This window comes from Diprion similis, chromosome 3 (genome assembly GCF_021155765.1).
Source record: "Diprion similis isolate iyDipSimi1 chromosome 3, iyDipSimi1.1, whole genome shotgun sequence".
NCBI lineage: Eukaryota > Metazoa > Arthropoda > Insecta > Hymenoptera > Diprionidae > Diprion > Diprion similis.
In genome coordinates, this window is record NC_060107.1 from 6,950,410 (window position 1) to 6,970,912 (window position 20,503).

The window sequence follows — 20,503 nt, forward strand, 5'->3', positions numbered from 1 at the left end:
TTGTACTCATCTGTAGGATCCATATTGTGAATATAAAAATGCTTCGAGCTATACTTGATATAAAGAAAAATATTATTAAAAATTCAATAACTGACCTGCAGTGTTCCTTCCAAGTCTGTAAATCAAATGTTTAAAATCGAGGGAAATATAAAAGTTTTACTGATGCAATGATTTATGCAAAAATGAAAGCCGTGAAGCGAGTGTCCAATGCACTCCAAATAGATTCTGTTAAAGTAATTGACACATGTACTTTCATATTCTCCACAAATCCAATTTGAACAATCTGATTAGTGTTTCAGTCTGTTATTTGAAACGAGTACCAATTTTGTTAACGTTTTATAGGCCTTCAATGAATCAACACTTTTGGTAATCTAACCCAGTCTTAAATGATGAATATTTTATCTTGGTACATGAACAAAAAGTCGGTAAACTGATTGATCGGACCAATTGCTGAAAGTGACATTCCTCGAGATGACGGAGCTCTTACTAAATTAGGGCCGAATACTACTGCCAGATTACTCGATGTCATCTTGTTAAGATCACTTCTGTCCATTACCTACGAGTATTGAAAAATATGAGTATTTGTTCTGTGGCTACGATCTTCCATGAATTACTGTGAGAAAATCGATGAGAATGAAACTCACCCTGGATAAAAATTGAACGATATATTTCAAAACTCGATAGTTAGCTTCAGGTAGTTTTTCAAGAATCAATATCTTAACTTTCCGAGGTCGTTCGTCTTTTGATAAACCTTCGGAAGGACAGAAAAAGATGAATGATAAATAGGTTCTAAATTGATGTCAATGTAGAAAGACATTGACTCAGAGTTATTCATACTTACTTTGAAACTGTGTGATTTCATCGTAAAGTTCGTAGGTCATAAGTGGTTCGTCCAATTCTCGAAGGAATGTTTTTAGAAGTACAGCCGCTATGTGAGGATCCCCTCGGAAATCTACAGGCAATCCTAGGTTACAACGGTTTTGGAGTTCTTTGATCACCGTTACATTTGCTGATCTTCTGAACAGGCCTTCAGTTTCCAATGCTGGCGGAGTAAATTAATGATTTTTATTGTTGTTCGCATACTGCGTTGCAAGAAACATTGAATGATCTGCCTCACCATCTGGAGTATCCAAAAATTCTATACACTGTGTTACTATAGGTGGTATCATTTCATCGCAATTATTTTCTCTAATAAATTGTAGACTTGCGCCAAATTGCGTTGTCGTAACTGGAGTAACGACAGTTGTTGGTGGTGGACTTACAGGTACATTTTTTTTATTTTTCATCATTAACTGCTCGTCGTGTCTGAAAATTATTAAATACTCGATATTACATTCGTGCAAAGCATTGTGTGGATGGATGGAACAGAGGTATGAGTTGGTTCACAACTTTTTCAGACAGTTGGTTGCAGGATTGACCTTGTATTATTAGTGAAAACTATGTTAGTTTTCTCTTTTTTTTTTAACCATTACCTTTTAGAACAAGTAACACTTTTTATAACTTAATCTTTTCTATCAAAACCATCTTGCGAGGTTCTTTCTATCATGTGCAAGGTATTTTACCACCTTTTCTGGTTTTGCTAACAACAGTATTTGCCGACATATACCCCTTATTCTTATATCCTACATGTATTTAGGGCAAAAAAAACATTGTCAATTCCAGCTGCTTACTGTAAAACTTGCTGAGGAATACAAAGTTGATCAAGATTGATATGTTGTGCAAGCTCCTCCAGGTAATTAACGTACATCATTTTGCGCCCAAATTTAGCACTGAAAACAGAGAATAAGAATATTAGAGCAAAATCGAAAGCTTCAGTAATTTCGGATTTTATGTTACTCTTACCTGATCACTGGTTTAAAGATTTGCCAGACAAATCTGATAAAATTCGTTGGGTGAACTAAATAAAGAGCCTTAAGATTTTTCTTATATTTTCGATCAAAAGCTCGATATGCTTGACGCAACCATGCGTATGGCGGTTTGTTTTTCGATGTCAGACCATGGTGAAAGTACACTAAGCTGTAATCTTGCTCGACGAAAGTGTCCAAGGTATGTGTTAGATATCTGGAGATATTAATAATTCGTAACTGAACATAAATCTTAGAAAGTTGTTGTCGTAAGCAGTGCAGTGTTTTTACTTTTCATCTTATTTAATTTGGGAATAACTTATTTCACCTCAATAACTTGGCATGATTGAAGGTCTCCTCGTCATTTGACGGCAGCTTACAGGCAGAAACAACAATCACTTTTCTCCCTGCACTGTCGTCCCCAACTACCTCAACAATCCCAAGTCTTGCTATATCAAGGTAATCCTCTTCGTCCACAAGGTCACCTTCAAGTGCTGCCAGATCGTCCGCTGCTTGGAATAGAATATCGTTACTCAATACTTTGTACATTTCTTTTACTCGTATTCCTTATTCAGGTAAAATACTATAATATCCAATCAATAGTTTTAATTGTGATCATTTAAAAGTTATTGATCTCCAACATTTGAGGAATGTACCAAGAAATCCGAAGGCCACATACCGGTTTCAATAACTGGAGCATCCACCAGAGCCTCTTCAAAATTTTCTTCTATTGTTCCATCGCTTACGGGGCTCTCTAAGTAGTCCAGTCCTGTTCCAGCACAGCTAGCGCTTAAATCTAATTTTTCTTCAAGCAGTTCGACAGCTGTAAAGTGTGACTTCCAATCAATAAATAACTTTAAAGAAATTATGAACTAATTAAGTATGGCAGATGTGATACGTTGCTTGTTTAGCTCCAAAATACTGGTCAAAAATGTTGAGGTAATAGTAAATTATGGTATGTGAGATAATAATAATGCCTGAATCAAGTTAAATAAATAAAGCTACAAATTTATGACGAACCATTCATGTTAATGTGTACTTAAAAAAATGTTTTAAGGTATGATTCCCATGTCGAGAACAAAACAAATAGCAAAAAAAAAAAAAAATCCAAGGAGAGAAAATTTGCTGGCAGCTTAAAGTAGAATCATGTTAGGGTGAAATTAAGTTATGAAAGCTTGAAGCAAAGCAGTCAGAATCATAAGCAGCAAGAATATGCGTTAAAAACTTGTCTGGGATGTTAAGCTGACCTCTTAGTATATTGAAGGGAGACTTTCCTCCTCGGAAACAGATAGCAGAGGGTGTACAGTGGCTAGAAGGATTATACCAACTTATTACATAATCTAAGGTCACTGGACACCCTGTACCAAGTTAAGTGATAATCAAAAGAGAGAAAAGCTGGTTATGTTCTGCTAGATAATGTAAGACTTTGGTCTCTAGTGGTTAGTGAAATTTGACTGGATTTTGCGTGAATTTATTTAAGAAAATTTCAAAAGTATTACAGAGATATTAAACGAGAATTAGGCAAATGATAATCTTGGCTACATAACGAACAGGCCTCGTTTACACCTTACCGCTGTCAGAAGTTGCCTGGAGTTCGGTGTCGTCAAATTCCAAGTTGGGCTCATAATCATGATAATCCGATAGACTCGGGTACGGGTCTTCACCTTCATTGTTCATTGCTACCACACAGACACAGGTACGTCAATACACATGAAGGGGTTTAGGACAGGAAGGTATTGCGAACGGATGACAAAGCGGTGGCAATTTCTTATTCTAAGTCTTTGAGTAACCACACGGTAAAAGTTTGTTGTATCGATCTGCCCACCTTTGACTCACTGAGCATAAAGCAATTTCGTCATAAATGATTTACAAGTATTAATGTAAGGTATCTTTGTAGAAAAGTTGTTGGTAATTACGTCCTATTTACAAGAATGAGAAACAGGGAGGAAAAGGGTGATTTTTACCATAATTATTTCTGTAAATACCCATAGCTTTGAGGCATGCATAATGGTGATAAAAAATTCGACATAATATCGAGCATATAATTTATGCTTACTCTTTGCAATTAGTAATTCGTTAGTTATAGAGTATTTCTGGCGTGAAAAATTTATTGAGGGCGAGTAAATACAGATCGACACTGCGAAAGTCATGCGTTACTATTATACATGCAATCTGGTGGGCAAATCGTGTTAAAAATAACAGCATTCAATCCAGCACAGGTGTATTATGACAAGTGTTTCCTTAAAATTTCCAATAATGAAACGCATTCATAAGAGATGATTGTCAATTCAAAAACACGTGATAAAGCAGATTTTTTTTTATTTGAGATAACAAACAGTGGAAGGCTTGGTATAAATTACGAGCAGTGTAACTAGTGCTTTGGTTCGTGTTTGATCCGAATCTTTTGTTTTATTTTAGCATGTTTTTGGCCAGGGATAATTTACTTCTTCAGTGATAACTTTGTTTTCTTTTTCATCATGGAACAAAATTTTGGAATCTTTTGACATCGAATTACCTTGAGCATTGGAACTTAAGTTTATAAGTGAAAAGACGATTTTCTAATATTCAATGATAAAAATTGGATACCAGTATTCATGTTCTACTCTCCTCATCTTGCTGATTATTTGACTAATTTAAAAGCTTACATGAGGAAACATTTTCACATACGTTTTTTGCCGATGTTATTGACAGACTTCATGGTGTCAACTCGTACAGAATAAGAAAATAAAGATATAATTGCGAGTACACAGCAACACCTAGAGAGTACTTGACAATTGCTTATTTCGTTTGATTAAAAGTACGAAGTAATAAAAAGAAAAAAGAAAAACTATACATATATCGGTGAAACTATGAGAAAAGAAAAGGTGGAGTAGTAAGTAGGCGACTTTCGAAATAAATTTTTTTCTCTCCACTCTTAGAAGATTGTTTGCTTATTTCTCCCCCACTATCGCTTCTAACTCCGGAGAGTCAAACAACAATTGCGTCGTCGCGTAATATGGTGGGAATACGCGTTACGTACGTTTGTGTATCTGTACGTAGGTGTGCATGAGTAAGAACGCGTTATAACCTCTATAACGGCAGGTGTGATAGTTCCAAGATAAGTATCGTTCAAAGATCGAGTAACGAAGGCCACGATTTGTCGAACACCTTTTCATGCTGTGATTTCTGACGCATCGACACGCCGAGTGACATTTAGCTGTCAGATGTGTGCCGTTGTCGATATCTATTTCATTCTCCAATTGACTTTCTTACCTGTCAAAACTCTGGCTGGACTTGGCGTTGGTTGATAGTCGGCTTCCATTGTTGGAAAATAGCCTCACCAAGACGAACGAATGTAATTCAGTTTTATATTTTTCTTTTTTCCTTTTCCGAAAATTATTTATACTATTTCCTTAGACTTTGCCACATTTTTATATACGCGATAACGTAAACCCAACTACGTACGCAAGCACGCACACTCGCGACACACTTTCCTCATCTGCATCTGCCCAAGTGTTTAGTGTCGCGACTCAGTTCCCAGCCAATAATCGTCACCTCCCACTTCAGATCAACGGCCACTTCACTACTTCACATCGTCTACAATCGATTAGTGAATTGTTGCTATTTTCAGCTCGTCTCAGAATGCCGTGTGACGGTTTCTCTATGTGGATGAAATTTCAATGGCGGGGTGATTCGAGATCGAAGCCGTTTTGCGAGCTTCTAATATCGCTGCTATCCGAGGAACACACTTATGAGTTCACTTTTCGAAATTCCTTCGAACTTATAAGTTTAATGAGGGACTAAAGTCTTGAGGATTTATCCGTACTTATGATTGGATTGAATTATATTTTGGATCAATTTTAAATGACCCATTAAAAAATAGTGATAATTTTTTTACTGCACATGGTCTTGCAGAAATCATTCCTAGGTGATGAATTACATGATAATTAAGCCAGATATTGATTCGTCGCTCAAGGAGGGGGTCCTGGTTTGGAAGGTATGTACAAATAATCGTTTTTTTTTTTTTTTTATTGTCTAAATCGATAGATAAACTATCCAAGTATTTTCGTAGATACAGCGCCGAATGCAGGGGGCCATCGAGCAGGTGTGCGCGCTTCGCTCCTCTATCTTCTATTTGGAATTTTTTTCCTGAGACAGGATCAACGGTCTTTCAAAAGTAGACTTAGAATTTGTAGTAGTATTATGCTGAGCCATAATCTAGTTCGTGGGAAAAAAATGACAACTGCTAGCTACGACGATATAATTGTGAATCCGCTTCATTATGTTATCCCATTATTGAATTCTTGATTCACTTTTTACAGATAACTTACCGACAGAGGTTTGCGCAGACATTTAATTTATTCCCGATTTGACGATGTCGATAGTTCAATATTTGTCGTAATGGCTCGTAGAGTCAAACATATCCATCAGAATAAGTTTTTGCGGAAGCAGAAGGACTACTATGTGGACCCAGGAATAGCTGATTAGCCGATTATTAGCGTAAAAAAACAAAACTTGATATTTTCTCCTATCGAAAACTTTAAGGCGCGTTTTCTCGATTTTCCATTTTTTTTTTTAATTCTACATTGGCGGACGCGATAGCAAAAAAACTAAACGAACTATCGGGTCAAACCAGAGTTGGTTCGCTTTTGCATTGAATTCGCTTCTAAATGAACTAACAGAATTATTAAAAAAGTATTTTTAAACAACTTTTACAGCACGTTGAAGTGCTTTTTTCTACAGAACACGTTTTTTTTTCAAACCTGTCAAAAGTTGTGATTTCATGATCGTTTCAACTTTTTCGCAGTTCATCCAGAAAAAAAATATATCATGATTGGGAATTTTTTTCGTTTTTTTGTTCCTGACAAGAATTACAAACTCCATCTTTTCAAGGTACGCACGGAAAGCGCTCATTGCTCTGCAGTTTATAATTGCATCTACTTGAAAAAAATTATTTTTACACTTCAAATACATGAGAAAATATACCCCAAAGTTTGCTGTGCTAAGTTTTTTTTGCCGTTCTAAAAAAATTATCGAAAAAAAATTCTTTTTGGGCCTTCTAAACCAAGAACCCCCTTTAAAACTATAATGTTAAATATAAATAACATTACATTGTACCTATATCAGTTACTCATAAATTCTATACATGTATTAATAAAAATAGTCATTCAAGTCTACTGCACACGTTGGCGCCTACGTGCAGCCCCTTGTTTGTCATACCGCGATTCCATTTCTTCCAAAAGACGAGGAGTATACCGAATAACTAATTTCACCGAGTTTTGAGCTTGTTTCAGCAATTCCACAGGTTTATCATGATTCTCGCCTTCAACACACTAGAGGAAATGAGAAAAAAAAGTTATTTACACTATCTTAAATCTATAACAAATTATTAAATCTTAACTTTTCAACAATGTAAGAATTTCACATTACTTACCACGCCATTAACAGAAAGTAACTGGTCACCACGTTTCAAACCACCGTGCCTGTCAGCCACACCTCCTGGAATAATTCGAGATATATATATAGGCCAGTTTTGCTCTTTTCCTCCCATCACGTTGAATCCAAGACCTTCCTCTGTCTTCGGCAATTCGACAACTCGCGGATGGGCATGTCCTTCACTTGCAGCAAACGCTGCTACAGTTGCTTTAGCTGTGGCGGAAGCTCGAACATCTTGAGAACCCTGGACAAAAAATTCCTCATACCCTTATATTCGAGAGGTTTCAAACAGGTTACTTCTAATAACAACAAAGTCTCAAAAATTTCTGAATAGTGGATGCCAGATTCCAAATAAAGCATAGTTTGGAATCGTTTTGAATATTCTCCAAAACTTTGGCCCCAGAGAAAAAATCGATTATTTTATGAAACATGTATAGTATTACCTGAATATCAACGGTCTCATACACGTGTTCATAGACTTCTCTTACTGCATTGAGAAAGTCGCTTTGAAGTACCTTCTGCAGAGCTGCTAACTTTGTAGCTGGTACTTCGCCACCTGAAATAAGTCAGCACCATTGGATAATTATTCAAGATAAACTTGATTGAAATATAAATACACTGTTTTATGGTGCTATTTTAAAAAATTTATAGAAACCATACCAATTTGCAATAGCGTAACAAGTATTTGTTTCAGTAAAGACACAAGTCGTCTTAAAAGAATGTTAACCATCAACTTACTCTTTTGTAGTTTGTCGAGAAGTTCGATCGATCTTTTAACATCTGAAAGACAAAAATAAACATGAGTCAGTACCACAAATAAAAATACTAAATGTTGAATATATTCTAGCAGCTAATAATTAGATAAGACTACAGGCATATAGACGAATGAATTGAAGTACCAGATTATGTATTTCTTATTCTACAATTACTTATTCAATGAATTTACAGTTACATGCTGAATTCAATTACTAATCACACTCAGAAGCGTACCGACGAATTTAAAAATTTACGGTGTTTGCACCCCGAACTGACAGTACTCCAAACTGAGTGAACAAGAGCACCAAGTTAACTTACCCCTGGCTAATGTGAGAGGTTCCCCAATCGTTGCCATCGTTCTTAAGCGAGATCACAAATATTTCGAATATGATAATTACTATCTTTGTTCTCCGCAATGATCACCAAGTTATTTTTTCTCAACTTTCACCAACATGTTCTTGCTCTATCAATGACGCTGGATGCATTCCAAATTCCACAACAATAATTATCGAACACCGTCCAATGCAGACAATTTCAATGCCTTTGGCGATAGCCGATAGGTGGAACTCCGAGTCTACGGTCGTAAAATCATCGTAAAATGTCTCGCCAATACCCCCCCCCCCCTTCGCTATTTTCATAGCGCGGTTTAATTTGAATGAATATTACGCAGTACTCTGCCTAACAAAATTTACTCTTCTCTTTTTAATCATTGCAACATTATGTTTATACATAAATATTATAAACTCTAGAAAAATTCAATTTTCGAACAAAATAAGTGATATTTTTTTAAATTTAAATCGTAAAGTTTATGTATGCATGCAATGCATAAGTATAATACATGTGAAATTTTCAAAATTTTTTTTTTCGAATAAATAATACGGTTATTAGTTTGAATAAAAAAAAAAAAATTCAAATATATAATTTGAGCAACAGAAGAAAGAACTAATTTCCCCAGAACGTGATTCAAAGTTAAGAATTTCACATTTGCAGAGTTAAGAGTTATGAATGAAATGTAACAAAATTGTATGGATTTTATGCACGAAAACGTAATAGTTTGGTAACATGGTATAGATGTAAAACTTTTGGTGAGGACTAATAAATGCCAGGGCTTATTTATTGAAAAAATTAATTTTGCAGAGCAGCATCGCAGACAATTAATAGAGTAAATATTCTTTTTACATCTTAAAGTGTGTATTGAAATATACTCAATTTCAAATTACTAGCGAAGGTAAAAAAATCGTGAATGTTAAAAGGGATCGTTAGCTGTCAATTTTATATGTAACTCCGACGAACAACATTCAAGTTCACTACGTACCTTTAGTCTTTGGACATGTTCTTGAAGGTCAATAACTTCCACAAGATACTGACATGCTGTTAGAACATCGTCCAAACGGAAGATATAATAACACCCAATCTCAATGTTTATTGATTCTTTATTCAAGTTATCACTTTTCTCATACTTCTTTGGCAGCTCTAATATGTATTGGAGATGATCCCAGTCAGGTTCAACTTTATTCTTGCAGTTTATGTATTGCCATTCTGCTGCGTAGTTTGTTGACTCTCTTGCTAGTGTGTAGTGAGGAAGGGCAGCCTACAAATATAACCAGAAACTAAATACCATTTTGGAGATTTCACTTGCTGCTTGTAATGTACAACTTTGTTACTTCAAAATATTTTTAAGTCTGACGAAACTTGCAGCAATACTTTTGTTAGAGGGAATAAATTATGTCTAGTCAACCAAAAACATTTATCACAATTCCCAAATAAGTGTTGCATTGTGACAAGAGATATTTGGAAACTGCTCCTTGTACCTTACGTAAGATAGGTATTACCATAAAATCTTTGTTGCATTTTTCCTCATATATACCCATGTAATGTGCGTGCGCGTAGAAGCCAGACTTTTTTTCAGCTACATAATCGAGACAACGTTTTGCCAATGTACACTTTCTTGAGCGTATAAATCCCAGAGCTAATTCCAGCTTTATTCTACAAGCAGTTGGTTCTAGCTCATAAACTTGCACATACATTTCATTTGCCTTTGAATCGTTTCCTGATTCTCTATACATTTGAGCCAATGAACTGCCAAACCAAGCGTTTTGGGAAATTTCATACGGAGTTCGGAAAGCTGTTTCTTCTTCTTCAGTTACTATGTGTCGGCCAGCCATATGATGTAGGTGGTTCCTTCTAAAGTCTCGTATAGATTTTCCCAGCAGAAAATGCCACTTGCCATTTCCAGGCTCATAATCAATTACTTTCCGAGCACATTTTATTGCCTCTGAAGAATCAATCTTGCTATACACTGACCAGGCCAAACATTGGCATCCGTTTAACATAGCCAATTCTGTTGGATTCATATCTTCAATAGGCTGTATCTTCTCCAACAGATCCTGTGCTTCCGTCATTTGTCCCAGTTTATTAAGTATATAGTATTTTGTTCCCTTCAAAATGTGTCCCAGAACATTTTCAACGCTGGTTAGTGTTTTCCTAATTTAGGGTGTTAAAATGATACAATAATGGTGAAAAGATGAAATGTAATTCAAAATTTCCTATAAATGACACATCACTGAACAAATTAGACTATTGCTACAAGCAATTACAGAAATCATGATAAAATCTGCATGGAATAATATTAAAAGTTTAGGACACGTTTGACTGGATAAATTTGTTGGTATTATAAAACGAAAATTGATTAATGAGATATGTTAAATTCTGTTACAAACTTTTCCTCAATATCAGCAAAACTTCTCTCAGCATTCTCGACGCATTCCATAGCAGTTGGAACCTCGTTGCTTAATACATTTTCATTGGCCAGCAAGAGATGATAAACCAATAGAAATTCTGGAAAAACATCCTCCTGTTCGGCAATACTGTCAAACATGTTGAATTTTGGATCCAATAAGGAATATTGATCGTAAAGAACATTTTCTAAATTCCAAGTGAACGGACAACAGAGTTTCATAGTAAATTCTGTGCCGTTCTTCGAACTTTTCTGTCGTGTAGTAAAATCGTCTGAAATGTATAAAATGCCCTACATTTTCTTGCAAAATGAGAATTTTACACTGAACTTTCTCATTTTGTGTGTGTGTGGGTGTGTATTGTATATTAGGGTCATCCTTACAAAGTTTTAAATATAAAATATTTTTTTCGTTTCGTGAGTAACTCTGCCTCTGTTCTAGAGGGTTTTTAGCGCTTCTACCTGATTTCGGAACGCACCCTAAAATCGGCTGATTTTCAAATATTGCCCAATTATATGAAGTTCTTCTTAAAACCATATACATGTAGAAATAGACCGCGGTGTGTGCGTGTTTGTGTGAGAAAGAGAGAGAGGGATATAGTAAGCCGTGACTACTGACCAGATGCCCTCTCTTTCTACTATCTCTCACGGGTGCTTTAGACAAAGGTGTGTGTAGAAATCTGTGGCTCATTACTTTTCTCTCTATGTCGTTTCCCACTTACATAGTTGCACAACATGGTATACCACGGCTCAGGGTATACCAGAACTGCGTTCTGAAACCTTACACGAGTTACTCGAGTATCATTGTTTCTCTGTTTGATCTTACGCGTTTGACAGAGATACGATGATACCTGAGTTAACTCGAATAAGATTTTAGAACGCAGCTCAGACTTCATCCATGTCTTATATGCTCTAAGGAAAGCACCGATCTCTACTAAGGAAAGTCGATAGAGGCGTCAGAGGATTCAAATTTACGCCTGACGCTGCTGTTAGAGAAATTTTGTAAATTTATCTCAGTGAGTTGCGGGCAGCTGGCATCGCGAATCCGAACGTCAGTCGCGTTCGAGCAGCCGGGGCGAAACCTCGCACAGGATCATTCCATAATTCTGTTCAGTTTCAGTTCAGTTCATTTCTCCCATAATCGGCGGTGAATATTACACGAATTGCAGTTTAGCGATTGCAGCGTTTGGCCCAGACAACAAACGGATTACTGCAATAAAAACAACCTGCGAGCACCCAAGGTGAGTTTCGTGTCTCGAGTTTCTATTGTTTTGTGTAACTTCAGCTTTGAGTGATACCGAGTTTTTTTTGTTTCTCTACGACGAGCGTCTGTTTTTGTTTAGTGTTTGGCTAAATGTACGGTAAATGCGCAACTGCATTGTCAGCAAGTTTTTCTCTCTCTGTTCAAACAGCTAGCTACAGCAGAAAAGGTGAGGGTAAGCGTGGAATCGAGTGTTATTGCGGTGCAGATTCTGGAATCATAGCTTTCGAAAGTTTACTGGATAGGTTATTGACAGACTTTTAATTAGTCACATGCGATTTGTGACAAGACAATGTCCCGATAATCTTCCGTGCGGTTTTTTATTTTACGTTCTCATTATACGGACTACGGAAAACGTGACCTTGGTTTTAGTTTGTGACTCGGATTTCGGTTCACGGATCGAGAAGCTCGTGTGAAAACATGTTTGCAAAATCCAATAGCAACGCATTTATTACATTTATTTGATCACTGCATGTATTTCTACGGATTACACAATTATCTCAAAATTTCAATCAAATGTAAATCGTTGATGGTTGTTTTTTCCTCATACCTATTATGTTTTTGAATAATTATAGTAAATTTCGAATGCTATTTAATTTGATTTTCAAGATACTTATCTAACGAAACACTGTTTTCTTATCTGATTACATAAACAAATAGTAACAACGTTGATGGCGTTAGTGATTATCTGGATCGAAGGACCCTGTCGATGAATCTTGGAAGACATCATTTGGTAAAAGAACTGACAAATTCATTGCAGAAAATCAACAGGTATAAACTAGAGTCCTTAAAAAACAGCATAAACCAATGCAAATCATGTCTCACTTGATTCCGTACTTTATTGTAATCCATAACATTTTCCGAGGCTTGGCATAATATAAAACACACTAAAATTGCATCTGTTTAAATATTGATAATGAGTATGTGGATGTTGAAGATGAAATATTAACCAAATGTTGTGGTGTTTTATCTAATTACAGAATTAAACTTTAGCAAGCTTAATAGACGAAAACTAGACGAACCCCTACAGTGAACAAAACTGGAAGGTACGTAATGGATATGATTTTTAATTGCTATGTCACTTTTCATTGGAAATGATTTTAGCTGCTCACCGATTTTATGCATTTACACAATACTTGTGCTTATTTTATTAGTTTTTTATTATTAATTGTTGCGATCTACTTGGTAATACATCAGAAACTACTGAAATATTGTGCAAGAAACCAAAAAACCATTTTCTAACACAGGTTATCTGTAGTAGCATGAAATATGATCTAAGTTTATTGTGTAAATAATATTCTGTTATATTCTTAGTGCAGTGTTAAAGTCCGTCGCTTCACCATTCACCTTGAGATGCTACGAGAACTACACATGCACATTGTGGAGCAACCTGGAGGAGGTAAGAATTCTTATTTTATTAAGTGTTTGATAATTTAAAATGGTACACTGGAAGCGAAATTTTTGTGCTTGCGTAAAATACAATGAATGAATCTGGAAGTAGACAACAATAATAATTAATCTAAGGACTGAAAATACAAATTGATTACATGATTCAAGCTTTCTTCTATGGTTTTTCTAGATTTAAGCAGAGACATCCGTGTAACTTCTCCATTACCCGGCAACGTTGGTGAGTTTGCATGTGTTTAGGTTACGGGTATTTCCCCAGGTTTCCTTTGTCATGTGGCGTGGCGGTAACAATTGTTACTTAAATTTTCAATGTCTTAACTGTGTGGATACGCTCATTTACCATCGCAACGGTGCTAGACTTTCAGTTGAATCATTTTGTTATTGCAATTTGTTTGATCATAGTTTAATCAGAGGTAGAAATGTTGCATGTTGCTGAAAGTGGAATGAGTATAACGATCACAGGTTACCATCGCTTACTCGGCATTCGTGACAACAAATTGTGTATAGTTACTGACATTTTAATTAACGTTTGATTTAATCAATCATATCGTTTAATTGATAGTTTCACCTGAGGTTTAAACATAATCTAACGATTGTTCAGTCAAATTCACATGATTTTTTGATCAATGAAATTTCAACATCTGGCATAGTGTAACGTTATCAAATTGCATGTTATATTGTGAGTCATTTTCTATTATCTAACATCCATTAAGTATTGATCAACTGCAAGTTTAGCTCGCTTAGAAAAATGTTGATAAGCATACAAGATGTTTCTAACCCATTTAACAAAAGGTTGATCTACTGATGGTCCGCCAGTACTAAAATAATACTTAAAATAATAAGGTAGGCCACCCATGCCTTCTTACCGACAACGCGTAATATGAGATAGACAAAGTCGGTTAAAGTAGAAATGGCGGCTAGAATAAGGGAATTTCCCGGTGGAAAATCATTAGAACCTAGCTAAATGTACACTTGACAAGCAGTACGTTGAAACCTGCTTCTGAAGTTGCTTCTACTGAAATGGTTCGTTATCATTTTTTGAATGTCACTCTTTTCAATGTATCGCATAACAGCTGGCCGACTATAGTACGAAAAACATTTTGCTTTCAACAGGTAATCAACAAAAAAGTAAGTCACAGTAACCACGGTGCGAATGAGGAGGAATGGTGTGTGTTGGAAAAAATGGAGAATCGTTTAGATCGAATATAGGTAACCGGGTAGGTATGTGATCGTTTCGGGATCCGTCGCGGGGTGTATGCATGTGTGTGTGAGAGTCTCTTTTTAACGTTTCCGTTGGGTGGTTTCGTTGGGAATCAGGCGAGGGTAGGAAGGTCGGAATGTACCGAGATGTTAATAACTTTTGTAATCCACAGCGTCAATCGATCACAGACATTATCCTCCTGAAACACATAAAATACTCGGTAATAGAGTGTCTTGACTATTTGTAAACTTTTAAATTTTAACGAGATTCAATTCTCCACTTCACGTCACTCTGTAATCATGCTTCAGGCGTTATCCAATCCAACTATTCAGCTGTTGCCAATCATTATTCAATGAAATATATTGATCGCTGTGATCGTTTGAATGGGCAAAACGCATCTCTGAATCATCCATCGCGTTCCGTGGTACGCTGGATGAGAACAGATACTGAGCCCGAAAACGTCGCGTCGAAGAGGATCGCCGACCGTCACGCCACTCAATAATGCATGCTTTTCCTTCACCCCAACCTCCCTTCCGGACTTTATTTACATCTGAGAACAACAATCCGCATAGCAATGCGTTGGATACCAAAAGACGCAGATGCGGATTGGATTTCTACAGAATTTTACGACAAATTTTAGATATTTGAAGTTTTTCTACAGATTAATCGATCGCAGTTTATGGAACAATTTTGCAACTGTTTATGAAAAAAATAGATCATTCTTGATCTATTGGTTCTTGAGCTCTTCGGTCAATTTTGTTATGGATAACAAAGTTTTTAAGTCTGACCGCGCCTTTTGCGCGTGGACTTGATACTTTTCGATACTGAGAGAAAGCGCGGCATTTACTGACGTGCGCTTAACGCGCGGGGATAGCAATCGCGGGGTGTATAGTCATCTTTTTTATTTATGTGTATGCAGTTATTTAATTAATCACACTCTGACTGTGAGCTGTCTTAGGCAATGAAATGTGGTTTTATTAGCTACGGTAGTAGAAAATCAGAATTTTTTCTGCATTATTTCTTTAAAATCGAATTATTCTTTGTTTAAATAGTTGAATCTGATTTTTTTTTAGCTGTACTGAAAAAATCAACGTTATTTTTATCATTGCAATAGTTCTTCGTACGTATTTTATTTGGATGTTTAATGATCATCCTCTTAAGGGTGGATTCCGGTGCGACAATATCGAGTTTTTAGTTTTTGAAGGACTAAAAAAAAAAAGTAATTGCAAATTCCTCCCAACAAAATTTCACGAACAATCACTAACTCATACAGCCATGCCATTTAAACTAGCTATTTAATAGAAAGATACCTGTTAATTTACAAGTAATCGTCATCGACGCTTTTAACATATATTTCAGGGGATGGTCGGGAATTGTGTTTAAATACAGTATCGGAATTTTCCCATGTATTTATTTGGTCGAACAAAAGTAAATCCATTATCGTATGTAACTGGGGAAAATTTTGAAAGCCATATATACTACTCAGATTCCATTTGTTTCCAAACACTCGATGCCAACTTGTCAATTCGCCCGGGAATATGTCTCAACGAAACATTAAAGTGTTGCTAGATTCTGGACCTACTGGAAACCCTGCTGTATTGACGCTAGGGTCAACAATAGAGAATAACCATGGTAGATAGTCAACGATACTGGTGTGTATCGTCGGACTCCCAATTACACATCCTGCTGTCGTTATCGGCTGACTATCGTATACCGAAGCAGTGTTGATCGCTGCTAGTTCCCCGTTAATAATCACAGGTCCTCCAGAATCACCGCCACACATACTTTGCGGAGCTGGCCCTGCGCCCCGGGCGCACAATACTCGGTTCGGTATATCTCCAATGTTGCAGTTCGGGTTACCTCCGCAACCATTCCAACCACCCTTGTACTCGGAATTGCACTCGTCCCATGGCACAAGCACCGATTCTCCGCGTAGAAGACTTTGGGGGTATGCGTTGGGTCCTGTCTTTCCCCAGCCCACGACGGTAACCGGGGTGCCAGGGGGGTAACGGGTGCCTGGTGGCGCAAGGGAGATCACTTTAAGTCCAACGCTGACCATGTCTTCCACAGTTCTTATGAGCGCGATGTCGAAGGCGTATCGTCCCGGTTCGAACTGGGGGTGGGCCACGCATTCGGCAGCGTGTATCGGTGGTGGCTGATTAAGCCCCCAATTCGAAGGGCGAATTTTTAGATCTGGACATCTAGCAATGGATATACAGTGACACGCAGTGACGATCCAGTAGTTGCTTATTACGCTGCCACCGCAGAATCCGACCCCGTCGAGTCTCACGAAAAATGGAAAATCTGCGGGGTTGGCTTGTTGTCCGTTTATGATGCGTCTGCTAGAATTGTTGTTGCTGTGCGGCGATGCGAGCACGGTTGACCTTGAGCTTCCGTGGACAAGAAGTAACGAAGCACACGTCAGAATAGCGGATAAATTATTGAGCTTCATGATGGTCGTGCGTCCGCAGCACTCTGTTCCTGATCTAGACTTAATCCCTGCTTCATATACCGTGTCTCATCCGCTTATCATTCAATCATCGCAACTGTGTTGAGAAAATTACCTTGAGGTTTATTCGAATTTTATTACACCTGTTGTTCACTAGCTGCGCGATTTAATGGCGTCGTTGCGAATTAGTCACATGTGATAAGCGTCAATCCTCGAAAGATCGATTATAAGCCGTCAAAATGAAAATTTATCGCACGAGTGCTTTATACGTGTCTCGAAAATAGTGTGGTCTGCAATGTTTCTAAACAATTTGTTCAACTGCGATGAAAAAATTCTCATTTACTCAGGTGATTCAATTTTAAAAGGGGACTCCCGTGAAATTGCGAGTTTTTCGAGGGTAAATCCGTGTTTAAAGAAATTCACGAATCGAGAATAATCAATTAAATTTCAAGGCAGGACTCATTGTCAATGGATTGTTCTATCGACATAATGTATCTACAGCTCTGCTTATTTCTATGTACTATAGTATAGCTGCTTATTTGACGTAAACTTGGATTCTCGAAGTCTCGCTCAAAACTTGGAATATCTTGCGAACTCATTCTAAGTAGTTTTCTAATCCCTGGTCCCTTCGTTTAGGCTGGATCCAATAGTCGAGCCAATAGATCAGAGCAAAAACTTTCAAGGCACTGATTTTACTTCAATGTCCCAGCTTTATTGACTTTCAACAATCACATTCATATCGGAATATCTATTGCAGACGGAATATATCTAGGTACAAGTTGTTTTTAAGGATTGAAGTATTTTTTATTGTACATGTATTTATCTGAAATACGGTTCCTTTATTTTATATTTTTCGTTATTTATTAACGACATAACATCTGCCAATGAAAATCGATCAATCTTCTTTGATGTCTTCATCAATAGATTGGTGACTCGCATATAAAACCAAACGAAGTACCGCAATCGATATCGTTAAGTCCGCCACTTTTGTGCAAGGATCCGCAATTTTCGGCACCACCCGCATTGTCCGGTTGTCCACCTGCCCACTGTGTGAAACCAGCTTTCGCCAATGTCTGACCATGGATGGTCACATGTTGGCCTTCCCGATAAAGATCGTGAAATCCAATACTGACAAAATCCGGATGAGGTGATCCAGTGATTGGCGGTGCATTTTTGAACAACTCAGTGACTACCTTCGCTTCGGCTATGGAGTTGAGAATGGCCAAGTAACCGCCTTCTTCTTCGCAAATCATTCGAGCATCGTTCCACGGAACAGCTCGCGTGTGAACTTTGTATCCGCCAATATTCGGCGTGTACCTGTGCGTGTAAAACATTTAGAAAACTGAACAGGAGTTCCGCAAAACTTGTCACACGGTGTGCACCAGTGTGCACTTGGAACAAACGTACACCTATTACGTCAATATATCTGATTAACTATTGATAGTGAAGGCTTACGTATAATCGTCTCTTTTCGCGGACGGTTGATTCCACGGCAGGTATGGCGGTCTCTGCATATAACTTGAATCACAGTTGCAGCCTGTACATAGGAATTATAAGTATTTATTTATGTATAACTACCAAGAAAATCCTGTGGCTGAACCAACACCTATTCGCGTGAAATATATTTTTTCAATTTTCATATAGTTTGAAATGTGTCACTGATTACCGCGGGAGTTATTAGAAACAAATGCAACACAAATTGCAACTGATAAATAATGTTTTGAATTCTGGGATACATATCGTGTGATTAAAAATGGAAATAGATAATGTAGGTACGTCAGTAAATAGTAATTACGGGTAAAATATTTTCCGGTTAAAGTGAATGTTGAAATTAAACGGGATGTATCAGTTTGTCATGACCATTATCGAAATGTACATTTGAGTTCTTTTAATCGCCCCGTTTCCGAGATCATTGGTCCGATGAAAAAAAAATTAACAATTTTATTTTGGTATAAACATACGGTAAAAAAAAGCTCAAGCAATTTTTCGTATCTATCATTTTAATGTAAAGTCCTGTAAATATCTTCGAGCCGTTTTCAAAATTATCGCGGGACTCTCTCGGGACAGATTGAAACAAACTGACAGTGAGACCGACACCCTTAAAAAAAACGTGTTTTTGGATACTAGAAGTGAAAAAACGCAAAGTTTTCTTCAAATCACGAAAATTTGTTTTTCATCGAAATAAATACCTTTTTCATGGCAGCACGGACGGTGAAAAGTTGAAAAATAACTCGATTCCACTGTGAATTCTTATATGAATAGTATATACTGTATCGTGTGCGAAAATTGGGTCTTTTTTTCGAATACTTTATTGTTCGTTCCGGAGTTTTTTTAGTCAATTAAGCATACCGTGAATCGAGGCAAAAAACATCAACACAAAATCCATATTATGTTACAAAAATTATGACCTTTTCTCTTAAGGGAACAACTTACCGAGTGCTGGTTGATAAAACCAGTTTATCACAGGATAAGGGACTGGCTGTTGTGCCATTGCCAGTGTGGCACAGAATAATATTTGAATCACAACGAAGATGATTGCCATGGCTAAGATTAAGATATACCGAAAGCTTTACTGGTCTCGACGTTTCAGAGATTCTTCACAAAGTCAACTGAGCGTCGGTGCCTTGGGATTAACCAGTTATATTGATCATAACTGTTAATGGGGCGAAAAAAAGTGCCAGAACTGGTTATGACTCTATTTATACCAAGTAGCACTTTGAATATCTGCACCAATTATGAACGGATTAGCATCAATTTGATATGCTCGTATCTGCTTAGTCGTTGATTACAAACCTGAACGCGAAATTTGGAAAATCGAAACGGCGGATTGAATATGGCAGACTAAAGTCCAAAAACTCGTTAGATTTTGGGTAAACTCCGTGGGTTTTACTCGAGAGTTTTCGAGGTCATTGATTACGAATCTACATTCAAGTTTTTTCATTTATTATTGACGATATTCCATTATGACTGCTATCCTCGTCCTTGACTGGTGAAAATATAATCACAATCTCAGATTGCGTCAGCGAGAGGCTGCGGTAGGATTTTTGCCAACAATTTTTTTTTTGATTTGCCAATTTTTGCGTCTTTTATCTGATTTTCAAATTTTTTAGACCTTTTTACCCGAATCATCGTCTCATGATTGATATTCTGTGAACACTCTCATTTTTTCGTCAAGTAGACTCGGATAATGTTTTCCCGAAAATCGGATCATGTTTTCTTAATAATATTTCCCGCGATGAATAGACTCGCTGCGTGCGAGTTGAAGCGCGTAATCGAATCGTTATAAACTCGGTATTTTCATTATAGTTTGTTCAGAGTGAATCCCGATAAATGCAATATATCAATGTTTCGCAATTACAATAATGAGTTTTAATATAATCTTCAATTTTTGCCACAAATTTGAAGTTTGCAAAGTATACTGTCGAAATTTGAACCG

General features: G+C 37.0%; 3 protein-coding genes and 1 pseudogene across 6 annotated transcripts; all 4 read right to left on the minus strand.

The window, feature by feature from the left end:
• Positions 1-231: 231 nt before the first annotated feature.
• On the minus strand, positions 232-5,438 carry LOC124404868 (rho GTPase-activating protein 1). Of its 4 annotated transcripts, none has more exons than XM_046879331.1 (10): positions 5,097-5,438; positions 3,416-3,523; positions 2,524-2,667; positions 2,173-2,356; positions 1,843-2,061; positions 1,671-1,769; positions 1,118-1,305; positions 842-1,042; positions 645-751; positions 232-556 (listed from the first exon to the last, which is right to left on the minus strand). In XM_046879331.1, exons 1-10 carry the CDS (start codon positions 5,143-5,145, stop codon positions 383-385), a joined length of 1,473 nt encoding a protein of 490 aa, XP_046735287.1. In that variant the 5' UTR covers positions 5,146-5,438; the 3' UTR covers positions 232-382. The 4 variants fall into 4 exon arrangements, with proteins under 4 accessions (XP_046735287.1, XP_046735288.1, XP_046735289.1 ...); XM_046879332.1 differs by having other exon boundaries at positions 2,173-2,353; positions 5,097-5,435; XM_046879333.1 differs by lacking the exon at positions 5,097-5,438 and adding an exon at positions 4,512-4,662.
• A 290-nt stretch (positions 5,439-5,728) lies between these two features.
• Positions 5,729-8,544, minus strand: LOC124404872 (protein lin-7 homolog C-like). Its single transcript, XM_046879338.1, has 6 exons — positions 8,334-8,544; positions 7,998-8,039; positions 7,703-7,815; positions 7,258-7,503; positions 6,902-7,156; positions 5,729-5,795 (listed from the first exon to the last, which is right to left on the minus strand). The coding sequence occupies exons 1-5, from the start codon at positions 8,368-8,370 to the stop codon at positions 6,998-7,000; spliced, it is 597 nt and encodes a 198-aa protein (XP_046735294.1). The 5' UTR covers positions 8,371-8,544; the 3' UTR covers positions 5,729-5,795; positions 6,902-6,997.
• Positions 8,545-16,012: 7,468 nt separating this feature from the next.
• Positions 16,013-17,151, minus strand: LOC124404004 (annotated as a pseudogene).
• A 707-nt stretch (positions 17,152-17,858) lies between these two features.
• On the minus strand, positions 17,859-19,630 carry LOC124416803 (hemolymph lipopolysaccharide-binding protein-like). The gene is made up of 3 exons (XM_046898141.1): positions 19,501-19,630; positions 18,523-18,604; positions 17,859-18,384 (listed from the first exon to the last, which is right to left on the minus strand). Exons 1-3 carry the CDS (start codon positions 19,607-19,609, stop codon positions 17,985-17,987), a joined length of 591 nt encoding a protein of 196 aa, XP_046754097.1. The 5' UTR covers positions 19,610-19,630; the 3' UTR covers positions 17,859-17,984.
• Between the last annotated feature and the right edge of the window lie 873 nt (positions 19,631-20,503).

What these genes read in the sequence shown, in the direction of transcription:
- LOC124416803 (XM_046898141.1), bottom strand. Translation starts at nt 19,609, where the DNA reads ATGGCAATCATCTTCGTTGTGATTCAAATATTATTCTGTGCCACACTG. An exon ending in GTTTTATCAACCAGCACTCG is followed by an intron (nt 18,605 to 19,500) that starts GTAAGTTGTTCC and finishes TCCTATGTACAG; the next exon opens with GCTGCAACTGTGATTCAAGT. An exon ending in GCGAAAAGAGACGATTATAC is followed by an intron (nt 18,385 to 18,522) that starts GTAAGCCTTCAC and finishes TTACACGCACAG; the next exon opens with GTACACGCCGAATATTGGCG.
- LOC124404872 (XM_046879338.1), bottom strand. Translation starts at nt 8,370, where the DNA reads ATGGCAACGATTGGGGAACCTCTCACATTAGCCAGGG. An exon ending in TCTCGACAAACTACAAAAGA is followed by an intron (nt 7,816 to 7,997) that starts GTAAGTTGATGG and finishes GACTTATTTCAG; the next exon opens with GTGGCGAAGTACCAGCTACA. An exon ending in ATGAGACCGTTGATATTCAG is followed by an intron (nt 7,504 to 7,702) that starts GTAATACTATAC and finishes TTTTTTGTCCAG; the next exon opens with GGTTCTCAAGATGTTCGAGC.
- LOC124404868 (XM_046879331.1), bottom strand. Translation starts at nt 5,145, where the DNA reads ATGGAAGCCGACTATCAACCAACGCCAAGTCCAGCCAGAGTTTTGACA. An exon ending in TGCTCCAGTTATTGAAACCG is followed by an intron (nt 2,357 to 2,523) that starts GTATGTGGCCTT and finishes TTCTATTCCAAG; the next exon opens with CAGCGGACGATCTGGCAGCA. An exon ending in ATCTTTAAACCAGTGATCAG is followed by an intron (nt 1,770 to 1,842) that starts GTAAGAGTAACA and finishes CTCTGTTTTCAG; the next exon opens with TGCTAAATTTGGGCGCAAAA.